At 46.1% G+C, this 21,208-nt stretch overlaps 1 protein-coding gene, 1 long non-coding RNA gene and 1 other non-coding gene across 4 annotated transcripts in view; all 3 read left to right on the top strand.

Annotated features, from left to right (window-relative positions):
• LOC138971386 (uncharacterized) overlaps window positions 1-21,208 on the top strand; it is a 124,775-nt gene that overhangs the window by 64,467 nt on the left and 39,100 nt on the right. The gene's annotated exons all lie outside the window — the stretch shown is intronic.
• Window positions 40-21,208, top strand: part of LOC138971360 (DNA helicase MCM9-like) — a 28,693-nt gene continuing 7,524 nt past the window's right edge. Inside the window, exons 1-10 of one of the 2 annotated variants that reach the window (XM_070344086.1) lie at window positions 40-179; window positions 4,530-4,626; window positions 5,848-5,989; window positions 7,409-7,520; window positions 9,296-9,384; window positions 10,098-10,191; window positions 10,642-10,795; window positions 11,738-11,867; window positions 12,050-12,196; window positions 21,127-21,190. In XM_070344086.1, coding sequence (XP_070200187.1) covers window positions 128-179; window positions 4,530-4,626; window positions 5,848-5,989; window positions 7,409-7,520; window positions 9,296-9,384; window positions 10,098-10,191; window positions 10,642-10,795; window positions 11,738-11,867; window positions 12,050-12,196; window positions 21,127-21,190 — 1,081 coding nt within the window. In that variant the 5' untranslated portion in view covers window positions 40-127. Of the gene's footprint in view, window positions 180-3,026; window positions 4,627-5,847; window positions 5,990-7,408; window positions 7,521-9,295; window positions 9,385-10,097; window positions 10,192-10,641; window positions 10,796-11,737; window positions 11,868-12,049; window positions 12,197-21,126; window positions 21,191-21,208 lie in introns of those variants that run through there. The other variant, XM_070344085.1, reaches the window with a different exon arrangement.
• LOC138972065 (5S ribosomal RNA) lies at window positions 14,530-14,648 on the top strand. The gene has a single exon (XR_011457443.1). It is a non-coding gene; the product is annotated as a 5S ribosomal RNA (ribosomal RNA).

Raw genomic sequence — 21,208 nt, 5'->3', positions numbered from 1 at the left:
AAGTCGCGTGAGAAAGTACGAGACGAGATCTGTGGCGAAGAGAAAAGAGCGGGTGGTTTGCTTTGACATTGAGGAAGGAACTCCGTTTCAATTGATTGTAAATGTAATTAACTGATGTAAACAAGCCATGGCTCAGCTCGAATCCTCTTCGCTTTCTGGAGAAGACGAGAAACTGAAAGGTGAAATGATCTTCGTTAGAAATGTAGAGATGTAGCAGAAAGAGTAGTTGATATACTTTTGAGAATAACTTGAGTTGTCTCCCTTCACCTAGGAGGTTTTACTTTCGTTTTCGTTTGATGGAAAAAAATAACATCAACTTTTATAAAGTTTTTAAGAAAAAAACTTGTTAAGGACGATTATTAACAGCTATTGTTTTTTCTGCGTAGCAATCGGGCCCGATATTTAAATGACTTGTTCGAGTCTAAATATCGGACCCTATTGCTACGATGAAAACACAATAGCGTTTATATAGCTATTCTGACATTAAATTCTGTTATCAAATAACCAAAGGGAAGTAATCGCTCTTAATGCATACGACATGTGTAATAGAGTAAGCGAGAGTTGTATGGAACCTTTTCTCCTGGCACCTGAGAGAATAACAAGCATTGAAATGAACAAGCGACTTTCATCCTCAAAAAAGGATGATCACTGCAAGCTCATTAACAGCTATTGTGTTTTCAGCGTAGCAATAGGGCCCGATATTTAGACGAGACAAGTATAATGCCGACGAGTCGAAGACGAGTCGCATTATACTTGTTCGAGTCTAAATATCGGACCCTATTGCTACGATGAAAACACAATAGCGTTTATATAGCTATTCTGACATTAAATTCTGTGTTAAAATCATGTTTTTGTCAGCAACAAGGACCAGAATGGTCCATGTCGTTGATTGCAGACGACGGTTCCCTTTCTGCATGAAGCCACGGAAATAACCGAACATTGAAAAACCCACGGACATGTATTAGGGAGAAAACTCAAGATAACCGGATGCTTAGCATTACGTCAATATCTTAGGAATCATATGACGTTATGACGTATCATGCTTGCCTACGTAGATTGTATGTTCGAAAGTCTGACTTCTGTTGGGAATTCGCGTGGTGAAGACTGCGGTAAATCTGTAGATGATAAGAGAACAAGGATTGTCTCAGAAGAAACGACGAAATGTTTCAGACCGGTAACTTCATTTCAACATTGCACTACACAATGGACGTTCTATGTGACAGGAGAGTTTGCTGATTTTGTGTTAAACATTGGTGATTGGAGAGATCGTCTGCAAAAATCAGAGATAGGTCGCTTCAGATTGCAGCTTCTGGAAATTTGCAAGGTTTGCTGCCAGTTAAAGAACTGGATTTTACACGTAATGTATGTCATGTACAGTAAGCAACAACAAAAAAACACACAAAGCAAATTGCATCGTCTGTCGACTAGTCACAGACACAAACCTGGCGAGGTATGCGTGTACTTTATACACGTGGAAGAAACCGGAACCATGCGTCTTTGTTATTGCCGATATCGTTTGGATATCGGCAAAAATGGCCAACTTTCGTAGCGTTATGCTTTGATGATCGGAAAAGGGATGTGTGAGACCATCCAATCACAGCCCCCGAATCCCCCCACGTGTCCATCAGAATAGCTATATATGCTCATCATTCTCTAAGGCACTCCAACTAACACCTACGTACACAGTCATATACAAGAACCAGCTTTTATTCTCGACCGGACTTAGTCCTTAGATCAAGACTGGTTTAAACAGAACAAACACACACATTGTTACAGGGTCGCCTCGAAAGTATCATTAGAATCTCAAACAGAATGAGGCAGAGCGATGTTAAGATATCAAATAACCAAAGGGAAGTAATCGCTCTTAATGCAGAGAAAAGGTTCCGTACAACTCTCGCTTACTCTATTACTCTATGTATTACACATGTTGTATGCATTAAATTCTGTGTTAAAATCATGTTTTTGTCAGCAACAAGTACCAGAATGGTCCATGTCGTTGATTGCAGACGATGGTCCCCTTTCCGCATGAAGCCACGGAAATAACCGAACATTGAAAAACCCACGGACATGTATTACAGAGAAAACTCGAGATAACCGGATGTTTAGCATTACGTCAATATGCTAGGAATCATATGACGTCATGAAGTATCATTCTTGCCTACGTAGATTGTATGTTCGAAAGTCTGACTTCTGTTGGGAATTCGCGTGGTGAAGACTGCGGTAAATCTGTAGATGATAAGAGAACAAGGATTGTCTCAGAAGAAACGACTAAATGTTTCAGACCGGTAACTTCATTTCAACATTGCACTATCCAGGTTTCCCAATTGCTTCGTTTCCGGACGATTTATGTGGAGCATGTGATGCGCACAAAAAATATTGGCGGTCTAGAAGTGTCGTCTGCGCAATGATCGCCAAAGACGACCGCGCACGTTGTGAGACGTCATTTGTTAGACCTCAATACAATGGACGTTCTATGTGACAGGAGAGTTTGCTGATTTTGTGTTAAACATTGGAGAGATCATCTGCTAGAATCAGAGATAGGTCGCTTCAGATTGCAGCTTCTGGACATTTGCAAGGTTTGTTGCCTGTTAAAGAACTGGATTTTACAGCAACAACAAAAACACACACAAAGCAAATGGCATCGTCTGTTGACTTGTCACATAAACAAACCTGGCAAGGTATATGCGTGTAGTTTATACACGTGGAAGAAACCGGAACCATGCGTCTTTGTTATTGCCAATATGCTTTTGGATATTGGCAAAAATGGCCGACTTCCGTAGCATTATGCTTTGATGATCGGAAAAGGGATGTGAGAGATCATCCAATCACAGCCCCCGAATTCCCCCACGTGTCCATCAGAATAGCTATATAGTACTATCTTATGTTAAAAGAGTTAAGGGTTACTCTTTGTCTTAGTCTTAATCGGTTTTTGATCTAGATACTCATTGTGAATTTTTGATTGATAGCCAAAAATGGGTTACTTTCAACCCTGGAGGAGCCTCAGTGACTCGCCACACTGACCTCTCTAGCCAGTCAGGTGTGCCTGGTGCACGTTTTTCACACCTGTCAAGTTCTGTTATACTGCATTCCTTGGTCAGGTTCTGTCCTATGAGAGTGACACTGACAGTTCAAATAAATATTAAAATGTGACGGTGAGCATGGGTCTCTTTTGGGTTATAAATTTGGCGATATTTGCACTTGGTCTGTGAAATTTACATACGTACAACTACAAGGCTCCAAGTCAAACCGCGCAGGCCTGAAAGTGGCGAGTATTTTACTCGCCATGGTGAGTAGAAATCTGTAAATGGCGAGTAGAATTGTTAATCAACTCGCCAAAGGCGAGTAAAGTTGCTAAAACACTGAATTGAAATGGTTGGTTTGGCGAGTAAGATTTGCTCTCTGGCTTGTAAATTATGAGAAGTACTAGCCAAAGGTGAGTGCCCCATTTTGTGGACTTTCAGCGCTGCTGCGAAAGCTTGAAATGGAAATAAGTCACGTTCACAGAAGATAGCTAGTACACCACAGTCGAACCTGTCCTGGCGACCACCTGTCCAGAAAGACCACCTGCCTGTAAAGGCCACCCCAAAGGATCCCTGATGGTTTTTACTATAAATTATATAAATCATCTTTCCATAGCGACTACCTGTCTAATGCAACCACTCAGTTTCGGTCCAAAGATACGGTATTAACATATCATGGAGGATCACGTACCAACATTTTTTTTTTTTTTTTACGCTGTAAATTCTGAAAAAGCATGTTTACCCTATTCTCTACTCAAACCCGATTCAGATTACAGGGCAGACCACCATATTCACCTCTCCCGGTGACATCCTGTTTTCGACACACCTGCATTATAATTATTTATTACCACACTCTTTTCAGAGCGGCTGACAGATGTAGGTGAACATGAGGTCAAGTATGTGCCAAGGCAACTTTATTGTCTGACCTGATCTCATTATGTGCTTTACAATCACCCCTCCTCCCCACGCTCCCTCATCTTCCGCAACATGCATGTTATATTTGTTTTCCCCCATGCGATTGGGACTGGGGGTCAGGATTACTGTAATATATTATGTACCAATGCTTCTATAGTAGTGCATGTATCAGGAATGAACTCCACTACACATGTTCACACAGAGTGAGATGCAACACGCAAACCCACCATACAGAGCATTAGCAGTCCCAGGGATGTTGCTGGGGCCGGATTTATTTTCTTTGGAAAATTGGCAAAAAAACATTTATACATTTTTGGGAGTACTTTAAAAAAGCCCTTAGCGTTACCTTTTCCTGTACTGTGAAGTTAAACAGCTTTGCCAAAATGACAGCAACATTTTCTGCGATTAGAAGTTTAGGTGTTTTGTTAACTGCTTTTCCAAATGACATCTATGCAATGAATTGATTACTGAACACAAAAGTTAAAAAGTGATATTCAACTAGGTTACTTCAACTTATGTTTACCATGATCATGCATTTGTGTGATTGCATATTTCATTGTTTGATATCTTTTGTGATATATTTTGCAATTGCAGAGTGTCTTCGTGGATACCTGGTGACTCACCATGAGCGAGAGCTCGAGCAGCTTTTACAAGAAGAAGATGAAGACGACTACTACTCTATTACTGTTGAGTGAGTCAGTGCGTGCTTACTCCGTAGGGTGTGTGTGTCTGTGTTTTTACATTTTCATAATGCTTTAGAAACAGAAATAAGTTTTACATATGCATAGTCTTGTATGGTTGATGTTATTTTATGTTGCTGTCTGATGTTGATGTCGTGTACCAAAAAGAAATAACAAGTCGCGTAAGGCGAAAATACAATATTTAGTCAAGTAGCTGTCGAACTCACAGAATGAAACTGAACGCAACGCAACAAGACCGTATACTCGTAGCATCGTCACTCCACCGCCCGTGGCAGAAGAGCGGGGTATTCGTTGCGCTGAGAAGGATAGCACGCTTTTCTGTACCTCTCTTCGTTTTAACTTTCTGAGCGTGTTTTTAATCCAAACATATCATATCTATATATTTTTGGAATCAGGAACCGACAAGGAATAAGATGAAAGTGTTTTTAAATTGATTTCGAAAAAAAATTTTTGATAATAATTTTTATATATTTAATTTTCAGAGCTTGTTTTTAATCGGAATATAACATATTTATATGTTTTTGAAATCAGCAAATGATGATAAGATAAACGTAAATTTGGATCGTTTTATAAATTTTTAATTTTTTTTTACAATTTTCAGATTTTTAATGACCAAAGTCATTAATTAATTTTTAAGCCACCAAGCTGAAATGCAATACCGAACCCCGGGCTTTGTCGAAGATTACTTGACCAAAATTTCAACCAATTTGGTTGAAAAATGAGGGCGTGACAGTGCCGCCTCAACTTTCACGAAAAGCCGGATATGACGTCATCAAAGACATTTATCAAAAAAATGAAAAAAACGTTCGGGGATTTCATACCCAGGAACTCTCATGTCAAATTTCATAAAGATCGGTCCAGTAGTTTAGTCTGAATCGCTACACACACACACACACACACACACACACACACACACACGCACACACGCACATACACCACAACCCTCGTTTCGATTCCCCCTCGATGTTAAAATATTTAGTCAAAACTTGACTAAATATAAAAACGTGTTTAAACAAAAACAAAAACAAAAAAAGTTTTACGGTTGGCAGGAAAAAATAAGTTTGGTCAAGTTCTTGCAACCACACCATTTTTTAAAATTTTGTTTCTTCTGTTTTGTTGTTGTTCATTGGTTGTCTTTTGGTTTTTGAGGGGGGTTCTAATTTATTATTTTGTCAAAAATGTGCAAACTATTTTATCCTTGATTGTTGCAGCGCTCTAACCCTTTTTGAGAGCAACATGGAGTTCTGTGATGTACTGTTGCCGAACCCAAGCCGCCTGTTGCCGTTATTCAATCAGGCCATCATTGCTGCTCAGCTGACCCTGAAAGACGAGTCTGATGGCAAACACAACACGGTGAGCATCCAGAAATGAAGTTATTTTAATACCACTACCACAGTTTTATCAAACAGTTGCAAATTAAAGATCCTGAATAAGGCATTGATCTTCTTCTTCTTTTTTCCGTTTGTATGGCCATGTTGGGTTTGATGCGTGCATGCCTGGTTTTCTCCTGTAGATGGGTGTCGGCACAGGAGGTCTGCCCGCTGTCCTCAGCCAACATGCTCCGTCTTCATGGCAGCTCAAATTTTTTATCGAGGTTCTCTCCTCTGGATCCGCCGTGTTTCGCCTAGGGGCTTGCGCTGCCTAGTTGATAGGGTCACCTCGTAGAGGATGTGGTCATAGACCACGCACGGTCGGTCTTGGGATAGGGAAACGTTATGCTAGTCCGGAGGGATTACGCCACAATGGTCACCTCGCGAAGACCCAGGGTCCTAGACTAGGGAGGTCCAAGGGGGAGCACCGGGAGGGCTACCCCTCTACCCGCACCTCCAACACAATCCCTTCCCCTGGTAGCTTCATCCCCAAGGAGGAAACAGAGCTACCTGCAACACCCCGTCATTGATCATATACACCACCTCAGATCTGCTTTGGAATTAGGATTTTACATACGCTACGGGCATCCTTCCATTACAACCCACACCGAAAATAAACAGCCAGGCAGCTTCCTGTGCAGAGTAAGAATGATTTGCTGAATAGATTTTGCAGATGGACATTGTTGTTCGTGTTGATTCAGCCACACACACACACAAAAAATCCGCTTTGATAAGAGAGCAGTCAAACTGTTGATTTTTGGTATATATATATATATATATGTACATACATGTATTAGTAAACTATTAGGCACAACAACAAAAAAACTTCAATCAAGAAAAAAAAAAGAAAAGTAGCCGACCTATGGTTGATTCAGACCTGGGAACCCATACGATTTCGCCGTATTTTGTACGCATGATTGTCGAGAATACGATCAGTACGGTCAGTGGAAAAAAAATACGACGAGAAAAATTCCTAGACAACTTTTCTTCACACGCCCATCCCGAAGCCGATCCAGTATTTTGTCACATGAAAACAGTTTTTGTCAGTAAACATTAAAAAAACCATTTGTTTTAAATGTATAGGTAAACTTAATCAACGGTGTGACGGACGCGCGTGAGGCATGTTTTAATCATGGATGTTCAAATGCTGTGTGGAGTACGCTAATTTTTCTGAAAATACACCAAGTTTGTTTGAGAATACTCGAAGTGCAAAACAGGGGTTCCCAGGTCTGTTGATTGCTTTTATGCACTGGGATAACTCAATGAACCAACAACTGTTCATTTTCAATTGTGCCTTTAACACCCCAACTTTCAACTGTACTCAAATGAGTAATGTTACATTCACAGTAACTGCAGAAGTTTATTCATCGAAACTGGTTTGTGGATTTATTTTCTGTTTCAGAAGGTGAAGCAGCATGTGCATGCGCGCATTATGGCTCTACCGGTGTGTCCGGAACTGAGTCGTACCACTCTACCACGCACTGTGGATGTCAACAACTTTTTGTCTGTCACTGGTATGTCAGTACAATATTACATGAATTTATGTCTTTGAGCAGTTGTTTGTTTGTTCGTTCATGGGCTGAAACTCCCACGGCTTTTACGTGTATGACCGGTTTTACCCTGCCATTTAGGCAGCCATACGCCGCTTTCGGAGGAAGCATGCTGGGTATTTTCGTGTTTCTATAACCCATCGAACTCTGACATGGATTACAGGATCTTTTTCGTGCGCACTTGGTCTTGTGCTTGCGTGTACACACGGGGGTGTTCGGACACCGAGGAGAGTCTGCACACAAAGTTGACTCTGAGAAATAAATCTCTCGCCAAACGTGGGGACGAACTCACGCCGACAGCGGCCAACTGGATACAAATCCAGCGCGCTACCGACTGAGCTACATCCCCGCCCACTTTGAGTAGTAAAAATGATATCTTCACAGTGTTGTTCCCAGACACAGAGGACAATAGGTCAGTTGGACCTGGCTTTAAAGCACATATATTATATATCGGTCAAATTGTCCTTGCTGCAAAATGTTGGTGTGTAAGGAGACATCCCACTGTCAAAGCTATCACTATCAGACATTTGATTGGCTTGGGTTCAGAACAATGCGTCAGATAAGAAAGTATGCGTAAAAGATCGAAGAACGAGAACGAAGCCTAGGAACAACACAGTCTTCGTTAGCCTCATTGACTGAGATATCAGCCTGGTAGTGACTGACAAACATCCACATAAAAATGTTGCATTTTTTACATTTAGTCAAGTTTTGACTAAATGTTTTAACGTAGAGGGGGGAATCGAGACGAGGGTCGTGGTGTATGTGCGTGTGTGTGTGTGTGTGTCTGTGTGTGTGTGTAGAGCGATTCAGACTAAACTACTGGACCGATCTTTATGAAATTTGACATGAGAGTTCCTGGGTATGAAATCCCCGAACGTTTTTTTAATTTTTTTGATAAATGTCTTTGATGACGTCATATCCGGCTTTTCGTGAAAGTTGAGGCGGCACTGTCACACCCTCATTTTTCAACCAAATTGGTTGAAATTTTGGTCGGGTAATGTTCGACAAAGCCCGGACTTCGGTATTGCATTTCAGCGTGGTGGCTTAAACATTAATTAATGACTTTGGTCATTAAAAATCTGAAAATTGTAAAAAAAATATGTTTTTTATAAAACGATCCAAATTTACTTTTATCTTATTCTCCATCATTTGCTGATTCCAAAAACATATAAATATGTTATATTCGGATTAAAAACAAGCTCTGAAAATTAAATATATAAAAATTATTATCAAAATTAAATTTTCCAAATCAATTTAAAAACACTTTCATCTTATTCCTTGTCGGTTCCTGATTCCAAAAACATATAGATATGATATGTTTGGATTAAAAACACGCTCAGAAAGTTAAAACGAAGAGAGGTACAGAAAAGCGTGCTATCCTTCCCAGCGCAACTACTACCCCGCTCTTCTTGTCAATTTCACTGCCTATGCCGTGAGCGGTGGACTGACGATGCTACGAGTATACGGTCTTGCTGCGTTGCATTGCGTTCAGTTTCATTCTGTGAGTTCGACAGCTACTTGACTAAATGTTGTATTTTCGCCTTACGCGACTTGTTTTATTGTGCAATCACTTTGGCAGTAAATTATGCATGTTTCTAAGCTATGTATTTGAATAATAATAAGTTTCTGTGTATGTGTTGAAAAGCTTTACAAATGATATCTTTTAGTGAAATATTAAAATAAATTTAATGGAAAAAGGGTGAGTTTATTGACCAAATCTTTTTTTTCTGTTTATATAGGGACAGTGATAAGAACAACCGTCGTACGCATGTTGGAGTTTGAGAAGGAATATCTTTGCAGCAAATGCAGGAGTGTTATTACTATGCAGGTGATTATTAAGCTCGCCTTTGTCTCTCTTGCTTTGTTTTTTTGCGCTTGTGTGTCCATGTACCTGCAAAAGACGATTTTTGGAAATAACTCATTCGGGTTTAAATGGGTTGTGGGAGAGTCACCTTTTTTTTGGAAAAAGGCAGACAAACAATGAAGGGATCAATCACTAGTGAGGGGTGTGTCGGAAACACGAGGAGACACAGGAATACAGAAAAGGTCTTGTTTTTAAGCAAGGACAGTGCCATGTATTATTGCAGTCACAAAAAAGCATTCAAGGTGCTATGTTTTTTTTAGGTTTATCCTGTGCAAGCTGAACTAGAGCAGCATAAGATTAAGACCAACGAAGAAAACATTTTGGATTAGGGTAAACCACTGACCCTATTATATTTGGCTACCCCCCCCCCCCTCCCCCATTTAAAACTTTGAACACAAAAATTTAGGTTCACAGACATCTGGGGCTCCATACCAACAGGAAAATGAATCGTGTGTGTTCCCTATACAAAATAAATGGACCTGGTACATGCTCAGCATATTGACACCTCATGTCCCAAATAGTCACTAGAACTTAATTGGGACAAAAAATACTCAATTAGCATAGCAGAACATACATGTATCTATTTTTTCTTAATCATGCCATGCTAATCCAACATACTTTTTTTCAATGTTTTTTCAATCCAAAGTAACTTTCTTATTTGTTTTTGTCAATGGCAGGCCGAGTTTGATCAGTACTACACAGTGTGCAAGCCTACAAAGTGTACCAATCAAGTGTGCAACTCCACTGCCTTCCAGCCCCTCAGTGAAAAAGGTCAGTCTGCTTTACTTCATGGGGCAACTGTGTTTTTGTTTTTGTTTTTTTTCAACAGCAGGGATGCAGTTCGGAATTATTTGTCAGCCATTTTCAGAAGTTTCAGACAGTCTTTAGTGTTACTGTATCTTCCCACCGTTGTGAAAAAAATCAGCAATTCTGAAAAAAGACAGCAACGTTTTCAGCGATTTGCATTAAGTTGTGGCGTTTTGTCCAATGCCAACACCAAAGGGCATCCCTGCAACAGGCTAATTTTGTGCTTGTTTTGACTAGTTTTTCCCGACACCCATATCCCAGAAAATAAAGCTAGTCCCCAAGCTGAAATTTAAATTTGAAAAAAAAAAATAAAAAGAAGGAAAAAATTACAACATCCTTGGTTTATTTGCCATGTGATCTGTTAATGTTAACAAAAAGAGCATTGTTTTAAGAACTTTTTTTCCTGTTACGCAGGAGCAGGTCCAGTGAACTGCCGTAACTACCAGGAGATCAAGATACAGGAACAAGTCCAGCGTCTGGCTATGGGCAACATCCCGCGTAACATGTGGGTTGTCCTTGAGGATGACCTTGTGGACTGCTGTAAGGCTGGGGATGACATCACAGTCTGGTGAGTGCTACTCTTCTTCTAGTTCTAGATGGATTCTTTGTCAATTTTTTGCCTTTCGCCAGAGAATGTACAGTATCGCTTCTGTTTTATGGGTTGGTTGCCTTCACTTGAAGGTTTTGTGTTCTTATGTGAAGGTAATAGCGTGGGAGTGTCTCAGAGTTTCTGCCACTTGTATTTTGTTCTGTGTGTCTTTGTCTATACATGGACTGGGTGGCCGAGTGGTAACGCACTTGCGCTTGGAAGCGAGAGGTTACAAGTTCGACCCTGGGTCAGGGCGTTAGCAATTTTCTCCCCCCTTTCCTAACCTAGGTGGTGGGTTCAAGTGCTAGTCCTTCGGATGAGACGAAAAACCGAGGTCCCTTCGTGTACACTACATTGGGGTGTGCACGTTAAAGATCCCACGATTGACAAAAGGGTCTTTCCTGGCAAAATTGTATAGGCATAGATAAAAAATGTCCACCAAAATACCCGTGTGACTTGGAATAATAGGCCGTGAAAAGTAGGATATGCGCCGAAATGGCTGCGATCTGCTGGTCGATGTGAATGCGTGATGTATTGTGTAAAAAATTCCATCTCACACGGCATAAATAGATCCCTGCGCCTTGAGTCCGAGTCTGGAGATACGCGCGCGATATAAGACTTCATATAATAATAATATTCTAAAATATCACTAGTGATTGCTCTCTTTCTCTCTTTTATTTTTTATTTCAAATCTTTTTTGTTTGTTCAGGTGGATGAGTTTGAGAAGTTAGTTTGATCTTAAATGTCATCTGCAATACATAGTAGACCGCAGTCATTTTATTTAGCATCATTTTTGTTTTGACTTTCCTTTACCTAGCTAAGTTTGTATGTTGTGGATATAATGCTGCTGCTAAAAAAAAAATGGAAGAGCAAGAATATGCGAAAGGTGTTGCTTTCATTTGATTTTTTTTCTGATTTCAGTGGTACTGTTTGCCAGCGCTGGAGGCCTGTTGCGGAGGAGTCAAAATGCGACATTGAGATCGTGTTGAAGGCCAACCACGTTCTTATCACCAATGAACAGCGCAGCAGAGTCCTCATCACGAAAGAACTAGTAAGTCAGAAAATGGTTGGAAGTTCAGATCTGGCTGCTGTAACCCATTTTGTTTTACCTCTTCAGCTCTCACCTGCATTTTTGTATTCTTTGTCTTTTATGTCTAAAGAAATTAAAGAAAATAATGCATGTGGACTGAAAACCAACCCTTCTTGAATTAGGTACCAATGAACTGTGTGCAGAAAGAGGAGATTGTGAAGTTCTGGGAGACGCACAAGAACCAGCCATTGTCTGGCCGAAACAAGATCCTGGCCAGCCTGTGCCCGCAGGTGTATGGGTTGTACGTCGTCAAGATGGCTGTAGCCCTCACCATGGCTGGGGGAGTGCAGGTACAGGATGCTACACACATTCGTTGTGTGTTTTTACACCCCCGGTATAGGGGTGTGTATAGGTTTCGCTCGATGTGTTTGTTTGTTTGTTTGTTTGTGTTCGCATATAGATCTCAAGAATGAACGGACCGATCGTCACCAAACTTGGTGAACAGGTTCTATACATTCCTGAGACGGTCCTTACAAAAATTGGGACCAGTCAAACACACGGTTAGGGAGTTATTGGTGGATTAAGATTCTACAAGGACTTATAGAGGGACATATTAATGGTCAAAGGGAAATAACCACACTTGTTAGCAGTGCCTGCTCAGTTGGTGGCAGTGAGAATGCTAAGGACGGGGGTGTTTTTCCTACCTCGGAGGAATTTCTTGTTTTTAATGTCACTCACAGCTGCCAACACAAAACAAATTGCTACGCTTTTTGTCCAAGCTTAGAATTGCTACGTTCAAACAAATCATCACAAGCATGCAACAGTTTGCTCTTTCTTGTGAATCCTGGTGCTCATTTCTGATTTTTAGGCTGCGTGTTGCGGTCAGAATTTGTGGAAAAGAAATTGTAAATTGTTACACTTGAGATTTTACAAAGGTTTGCAGGTCTGGTCACTGTGTGGTTTTCTGTCAATTTGAAAGCCCCAAGTGAATGGATTTATGTTTTTTGTTAGTTGAAATCAGCACTTAAAAGTAGGTATACAGCACAGTTTTGCTCACCGTTAGTAATTTCAGTAAAAAAAACAATATTTTAGAATATCCAGTATGATGCTGTGTTATGTGTGTGGGAATGTGGTTAGTGGGATATAAAGGAGTGGAACTGCTTCAAACATGGGTTCATAGATTTTCAAAATGTCATTGTCAGTGCCATCTATATTCTTGCTTCTAATGAACATTTCTTCAAATATCTTTTTAGGGTTTCTGAGGTCACTGAGCAGTAGCCATTATGGATTGAATTTTGTGTCTGTTTTTTTGTGTGCGTATAAAGGAGAACACTGAAATCTTAAAATGTTAAATTTAAATTTGTTGTAATGAACAATAAGATGATTTGCATCAGTTTCACAGCAGTAATTACCTTTGTGACTTATGCTGTGAAAGCTTTGGCATTTGTACCTTTGCTTTGGCTCTTACCTGTGATAATATCACATTCCAATCCTTCTTTCAGCACGTTTTAAAATTGTCGCTTCCGAGGCTGAGGTGAACGAGAAAGTTACCACCCAAACAGGAGCCAGCTGCGGGGTCGGATTGGTTGAAAACTGAGGTGTGAGTGAGATTTCAACCAATCCCGCTCCGCGGCTGGCTCCCATTAGGGGTGGTAACTTTCCCGTGCACCTCAGGCCAGGAGAACTAAGTTTGCAGTCAATATAACACTTACCTCGACAGTACTATTCTTGCACATTATCTATTATAGGCCGAAAAAATTGGACAAAACGCTGAGTGGGTACAATTATCTCCCATAACCATGCGCCACCGTGGATCCCAAGCACTGTCCGAGTGCTTCCCCCTTACAGGATGTAGGTGGCGCGTCCTCTTTCTTTTTTCGCGCGTGTCAGACGGCTGTGTTTCTGCTACGCTCCCGGATTATTTTGGACTAAGAGGCTTCTTTTCTGTGTGGACTATCACCTGTTGGATTATTGTGTGTTATTCCACTTCTGGCTTGAGGCTACGTTGTGTTTCCTTCAACTTGTGCCTCCGTTGTTGTGTGGCGGACTCGGCGTGCCTCCCGTCCTACTTCGTGGTGACCGGTCGTCTGCTTCTCGTTTCGCCGCATTCACTTGAGTATTGACCTAAATTTTCTTTGAATTTTGTTAATTCTCGGTCTTTAAGGGTACGTACAGGGCGAGGTAGGATGTATCGTCCTGTTTTGGGTTCTGGTTCTACGGAACCAGAGTCTGCCGGGGGCAACCCTTCTCCGGGCGCCCAGCTTCATGTTTTGCGCACGGAGAGGGGGATCTTTCGGCGCTCCGACTCTCCCTCCCCAAACGCTTTGCGTTTGCGGCGAGGGAGGGCGGAGAAAGCCTGTTTGAGCAAGCTCAATGCGAGCTTGCTCAAACAGGCTGGGCTTGAGCCTGGGACTTCGGGCGGGGCTGCGCCGTCGAAGGTTCGGGGAAGGTCGAGGGGAAAGAAAAAGCTTCTTTCTCCTTCTCCTTCAGTGGAACAGGCTTCCCCCCCTTCGACGCCGTTGTCCGGCCCTCAGTCTCAGGCTTCAGCTCCTCCCGGTTTCAAGCCTGGGGGGAAGGTTTCCTTCTCCTCCCTGGCTCGAATCCGGGGGCAGGTCGATTCCCAACCCTCTTTGGGGGTTGGTGAATCCGATCTAGGGGCACTGGAGAGACTCAGGTTTTGACAGCCAACGGCCATACCACGTTGAAAACACCGGTTCTCGTCCGATCACCGAAGTTAAGCAACGTCGGGCCCGGTTAGTACTTGGTTGGGTGACCGCCTGGGAACACCGGGTGCAGTTGGCATTAAAATCTTCCTTTTCTGGTGCCTCTCCTGTGCCCTCCTCGGTTTCCACCGCTGTGGAAGCCAGGAGGGACACGGGTCCTCCTCTGAACTCCCTCGCTGGGTCGTCTGCTGCTGTTTCGACAGTAGTTTCGGCCTCCTGGGGGGGGAGATCGGAGGAGATGACGGGGTCTCTGAATTCCCTCCCCGCTGGGGTTGGGATGCGAATTGACCCCGTTCAGGGCGGTCCTGTGGGGGCAGGGTTTTTCAGGCTTCGTGCCTACGACCACTGCTACTACGGTTCCCTCTGACGTCCCTGTGACTGGTGGCTGTCCCTCTTGAAACGCTCCGGCCGACTAGTTACTGGACGTGGAGGTGTTCGACAGAACGTGGTACTTCTGTCGAATGGTCAGGGCGACGGGAACATTGTTTCTGTTGCTCAGACCGACACCTCCGACCGGACCGTCTTGACCCCACGCCATTCCTTAGCGTCTGGTGTTCGGGTGACGGATGGTCCGGACCAAGGGTCCGGAACGTTCCAGGCTTACGGGTCGGGATCGAACCGGACCCACGGGTCCCGACTGGACTTGACCTCCGGGTTTGGTCCGGACGGGACCCATGGTACGGGACCGTACCGGACCTTAGGGTCCTGTGCGGGACAGTACCTCTGGCCCTTGCCGGACCCCCGGACCTACGGGTCCGGATGGTACGGTACCGGACCAGTGGTCCGGTCGGGACCGGACCACTCGACCACCTCTGTTGGTCCGGGTGGTCTGGCACCGAACCGGACCATGCCGGACCACCGGACCTACGGGTCCGGATGGTACGGTATGTCCACGTCCGGACCGAGCCACCCGAACACTTCTGTGGGTACGGATGGTTCGGTGCCGAACGGGACCTCCGGATGGTACGGGACCGGACCGAACCTATGGGTTCGGATGGTCTGGTACCGGGCCAGTGGTCCGGTCCGAACCGGACCACCCGACCACCTCTGTTGGTCCGGATGGTCTGTCACCGAACCGGACCATACCGGACCACCGGACCTACGGGTCCGGATGGTACGGTATGTCCACGTCCGGACCGAACCACCCGAACACTTCTGTGGGTATGGATGGTTCGGTGCCGTACGGGACCTCCGGATGGTGCGGGACCGGACCGGAACACCGGACCGGAACACCGGACCACCCTACCGGATCGGTCCGGACCACCCGACCATCTCTGTTGGTCAGGATGGTCTGGCACCGAACCGGACCACCGGACCTACGGGTCCGGATGGTACGGTATGTCCACGTCCGGACCGAACCACCCGAACACTTCTGTGGGTACGGGTGGTTCGGTGCCGAACGGGACCTCCGGATGGTACGGGACCGGACCTACGGGTCCGGATGGTCCGGTACTGGACCGGTGGTCCGGTCCGGACCGGACCACCCGACCACCTCTGTTGGTCCGGATGGTCTGGCACCGAACCGGACCATACCGGACCACCGGACTTACGGGTCCGGATGGTACGGTATGTCCACGTCCGGACCGAACCATCCGAACACTTCTGTGGGTACGGATGGTTCGGTGCCGAACGGGACCTCCGGATGGTACGGGACCGGACCGGACCACCGGACCGGAACACCGGACCACCCTACCGGACCGGATCGGACCACCCGACCACCTCTGTTGGTCCGGATGGTCTGGCACCGAACCGGACCTACGGGTCCGGATGGTACGGTATGTCCACGTCCGGACCGAACCACCCGAACACTTCTGTGGGTACGGATGGTTCGGTGCCGAACGGGACCTCCGGATGGTACCGGACCTACGGGTCCGGATGGTCCGGTGCCGGACCACCCGACCACCTCTGTTGGTCTGGATGGTCTGGCACCGAACCGGACCATACCGGACCACCGGACCTACGGGTCCGGATGGTACGGTATGTCCACGTCCGGACCTAACCACCCGAACACTTCTGTGGGTACGATGGTTCGGTGCCGAACGGGACCTCCGGATGGTACGGGACCGGACCGGACCACCGGACCGGAACACCGGACCACCCTACCGGACCGGATCGGCACCCCCGACCGGACCGGACCATTTCTTTTCTGATCAGACCCGATGGGTTCCTGTTCAGTCTATAAATGGCGGGGGTTCGTTGGCTGGGCTGACCCAACAGTCGCAGGGTTGTTGTTTTTCTCCCCCTTCGGCTGCTGGAGACGTTTCGTCTTTGGGGCAGGGGTCTTCGCGGCCTCTTGCTTCTGTGGGCGTTTCTTCACAGCCTGCTTCATCGCTTTCGGCTCTTCCCCCTCAAGCTCCCTACACTCCTGCTTTTGAGGAGTTGTCGGGAAGTGAAGAGGAGAGTGAGTCGGAGGACGATAGGGAGGAGGATCAGGGTCGCCCTGAGGTTAACACTGATCCTCTACCCTTGCCGGTTTCTGATGGAACTTCCGAAGCTATGCTTCGTACTTTCCAACAGTACATGACAGACATCACGCGGCGTCTTGACGTCACGGATGCCTCTCTTAAGCGTCTGTCGTCTAGTGTTGACACACAGGACGTGGACCCGGGGTCTGAGGACGAGAGGCAAGGAGGCTCGCCCTCGCACAGCTAGAAGGACGTTTGAACAGTTTCAGGACGTCCTTCCCTGAGACGCCCTCTCGTCCTTTGAGTCCGCTTCGGCCCGGGCGCGGGAGGCTCACGCCGCGTCTGCCGGCGGCTCGTTTTATGAACGATCCGGCCGCCGGCAATTCGCGTTCCACCCTAGTCTCAGTGCCACGGTGGAAGCGGCAGCACATCGCCTGAGGAGTACAGATTCACGTGCAAACGCGACCTATGTTCCTCGGGAGGACGCGGGTTCAGTGCCATGCTTTCCTTCGGGAGGCGCACCTCCACTGTTTCCTCGTGTCCAATCTGTTTCGTCCCTCCCTTTTCCCTTTGACTCTCGAACTCTCCCTTTCCAGACTTCGAGTGTTTAGGGTGGGGCTGACGGTGATGTGTTCGTTGGGGAGGTGCCTTTGGTCAAGAAGGTGGAACTGAGCTCTGCTTCGTTCCACAATCTTGAGGCCACCGTTTCTTCCACAGTCGAGGCCCAAGCACAGGCCTTGACATGGATGAGCACGCTGTCCACACTGTTGGACCCTCCCGATCGGGCAGAGTCCGATTCCACTCGGGTCCTTGACACGGTTCGAGTGGATCGGGCTTTGCATGCCGTGCGATCGGGCGTGACGTCTGCGGCAGAATTGGCCATTGGAACACGGGTCCACTTTATTGGCCCTGTTCCGTGATCGTTTTCTGCCTACTTCTATTGTGCCTCCGGATATGAGGAAGAGTCTGAGGAACACGTTTCCTCAGCCTTCTTCCCTCTTTCATCCGGACACTGTTCGTTCTGTGGTGGAGTCCACACGCCAGAGGAACACTGATTCTCTGATGGTTGGCCTCGCTGCTTCGGCGACGGCGGCGGGGAGTAAGAGAAGTGCTACAGTCACCTCCAGCTCCCAGCCTCAGAAGAAGAAGAAGAAGAAGCCAGTTTCACTGCCTCCTTCTTCCTCCTCTTAGGCGCCTGTCGCGTTCCCAAGCAAGACGAAGGGTGCTCAGACAGGTAAGGGGAAGCAGCACCACCAGGGGGGGGTGGTCGCAAGCCTGCGCCTGCCCGCCAGCAGAATTTTCAGTGAGTCCCGGCCCTACGTTGACGCCCCCTCAAGTTGCCCCTCTTTCGTCCGTCGGTTCCCTTTTTCGGGCCCGCGGCATGTGGGGCAGACTGGTCTCCAACCAGTTTTTCTTGAGGGTGGTGTGGTCGGGGTTTTCTCTACCGCTGTCGTCACAACCTCCATTGTCCGCTCTACCCTTGACGTTCCCCCCTCCTCGAGACCCTGCCAGATGGCAGGCTCTTCAGGACGAGGTGAACTCGTTGGTCGAGAAGAAGGCGGTCTACCCCCTTTCTCAGCCTTCTCCGGGGTTCTGCTCCCGCCTGTTCACCGTCCCCAAAAAGGACGGCCGGTTCAGGCCGGTGTTGGACCTCTCCACCTTGAACTTGTACCTTCACAGGTGCAAGTTCAAGATGGAAACCCCTTCGTCGGTCCGGTTGGCCATCCGGCCAAACGATTGGGCCATGTCTGGGACCTCCAGGATGCTTACTTCCACATCCTGGTGGCCCCGGGGTACCGACATCTGCTCCGGTTCGTTTGGGAGGGCACAGTGTTCGAGTTTCGGGCCCTCCCATTCGGCCTGTCCTTGGCCCCTCTGATTTTCAACGGGGACAACAACACCACATGCTTAGCTTACCTTCGCCACCAGGGGGGCACCAATTCTCGGTCCCTCTCCCTGTTGGCGGAGGAGATTCTGCTCTGGTGCCAGACCAATCAGGTCCGGATGTCAGTCCAGTTCGTTCCGGGGAAACTGAACGCCCTGGCCGACATTCTCAGTCGGGGCGATCAGGTTCTCTCCACAGAATGGACCATCGCTCACAACGTTCTACAGCGTCTGTGGGCAAGGTGGGACCGTCCTCTGATCGATCTGTTCGCAACTCGATTCAGCGCTCGGCTTCCCAGGTACGTCAGCCCCTTTCGAGACATGAATGCGTTCCACTTGGACGCATTCACTCTCTTGTGGAGGCTCCTCGATGCTTACGCCTATCCCCCGACATCTCTGATTCCGAGGGTGCTGGCAAAATATCTGCAGGAACGACCAAGACTGATTTTGGTCGCGCCTTACTGGCCAACAGCTCCGTGGTTTCCAGATCTTTGCGGTCTCACCCACGTAGACCCTCTACCTCTGGATCTGGACGGGGGAGGTCTGCTCCAGCCTCGATCATGCCTCCCTCATCCACGTCCAGAGAGTCTGTGCTTGACCGCATGGCTCTTGTGCGCTCCAAACTGCTTGCACTAGGATTGCACAAGAGTTCAGTAGAGTTTTCCTTGAACGCTAAGAGGCGATCAACTAATCAGCTCTACGACTTACGCTGGAGAGCTTGGGCCACCTTCGCCTTGTCCAAGGGGATAAAGCCGCTTTATCCCTCAACACAGGACTTGGTCAACTTCCTGGTGGAAGTGTATCAAAAGAAGAGTCTTTCTTCTAAGACTCTTCTTGGATACAGATCTGCCATCGCTTCCACGATTGCGGCCGCTACTGGTCGCAGACCTGAACACTTGATCAGGTCCTCCCTCATCGCTAATGTCCTTTCGGGTATTAGCAATGCAGCGGTGTCTAAACCTCGGGTTTCATTTCCCAAGGGGGATGTCTTTCTGGTCCTCAAACTCCTGCGTAGCAATGAGTTTGAACCCCTGGCAGGCATCAGTATCAAGTTGCTGATTTTTGAGTCACTTGAGAAAATGTGACTCTATGTAATCGGTCAGTGTTAGTCTGTCCGGCCGGCCGTCCGGCCGGCCGGCCGTCCGTAGACACCACCTTAACGTTGGACTTTTCTCGGAAACTATCAAAGCGATCGGGCTCATATTTTGTTTAGTCGTGACCTCCAATGACCTCTACACTTTAACGATGGTTTCGTTGACCTTTGACCTTTTTCAAGGTCACAGGTCAGCGTCAAAGGAAAAATTAGACATTTTATATCTTTGACAAAGTTCATCGGATGTGATTGAAACTTTGTAGGATTATTCTTTACATCAAAGTATTTACATCTGTAGCCTTTTACGAACGTTATCAGAAAAACAAGGGAGATAACTAGCCTTTTCTGTTCGGCAACACACAACTTAACGTTGGGCTTTTCTCGGAAACTATAAAAGTGACCGGGCTCAAATTTTATGTGAACGTGACTCATTGTGTTGTGAATAGCAATTTCTTCCTGTCCATCTGATGCCTCATATAATATTCAGAACTGCGAAAGTGACTCGATCGAGCGTTTGCTCTTCTTGTTAAGACTAATTGTTCCTCATCGCTTTAGCCACTTGCCGTAGACTCAGTGGTATTCAAGCTTTGAGTGGCCTGGACTTTGACATTGAGTTCACCACACAGCAGTGGTTGCCAGCATGGTCACGTCAGTCTAAGGTATGTTTCTTGGGTATATTTTCTTTTACGGTAGTACTGTTCGAAAATTGCCTGGGTATCTTAATCCTTGGATTTAAGTGATTTTGATTAAGGAGTTTAATACTCTACATATCACCCTCACACCACTCTGGTATTCTGTGCAAGAATAGTACTGTCGAGGTAAGTGTTATATTGACTGTAAGGCTTCTTTTTAAGCCTACTGTCTATATGATACTTACCGAGAAAGTACTATTAGAGTTTCCCTCCCGCCTCCCCTCTTGATATGTTATGGGCTTTTTGAGGGTCTGCAGCTCATAAAGAAAGAGGACGCGCCACCTACATCCTGTAAGGGGGAAGCACTCGGACAGTGCTTGGGATCCACGGTGGCGCATGGTTATGGGAGATAATTGTACCCACTCAGCGTTTTGTCCAATTTTTTCGGCCTATAATAGATAATGTGCAAGAATAGTACTGTCTCGGTAAGTATCATATAGACAGTAGGCTTAAAAAGAAGCCTTACATTTTCTTTCATACCAGAGAGTTGACGATGATGGATCCAAGGTGCGTGGTGAGCTTCACCTGCTGTTGGTTGGGGACCCAGGTAAGATTACTGTGGTCA

This window comes from Littorina saxatilis, linkage group LG7, assembly GCF_037325665.1.
Source record: "Littorina saxatilis isolate snail1 linkage group LG7, US_GU_Lsax_2.0, whole genome shotgun sequence".
Taxonomy (NCBI): domain Eukaryota; kingdom Metazoa; phylum Mollusca; class Gastropoda; order Littorinimorpha; family Littorinidae; genus Littorina; species Littorina saxatilis.
This window is presented reverse-complemented; position numbering and strand designations above follow the sequence as displayed.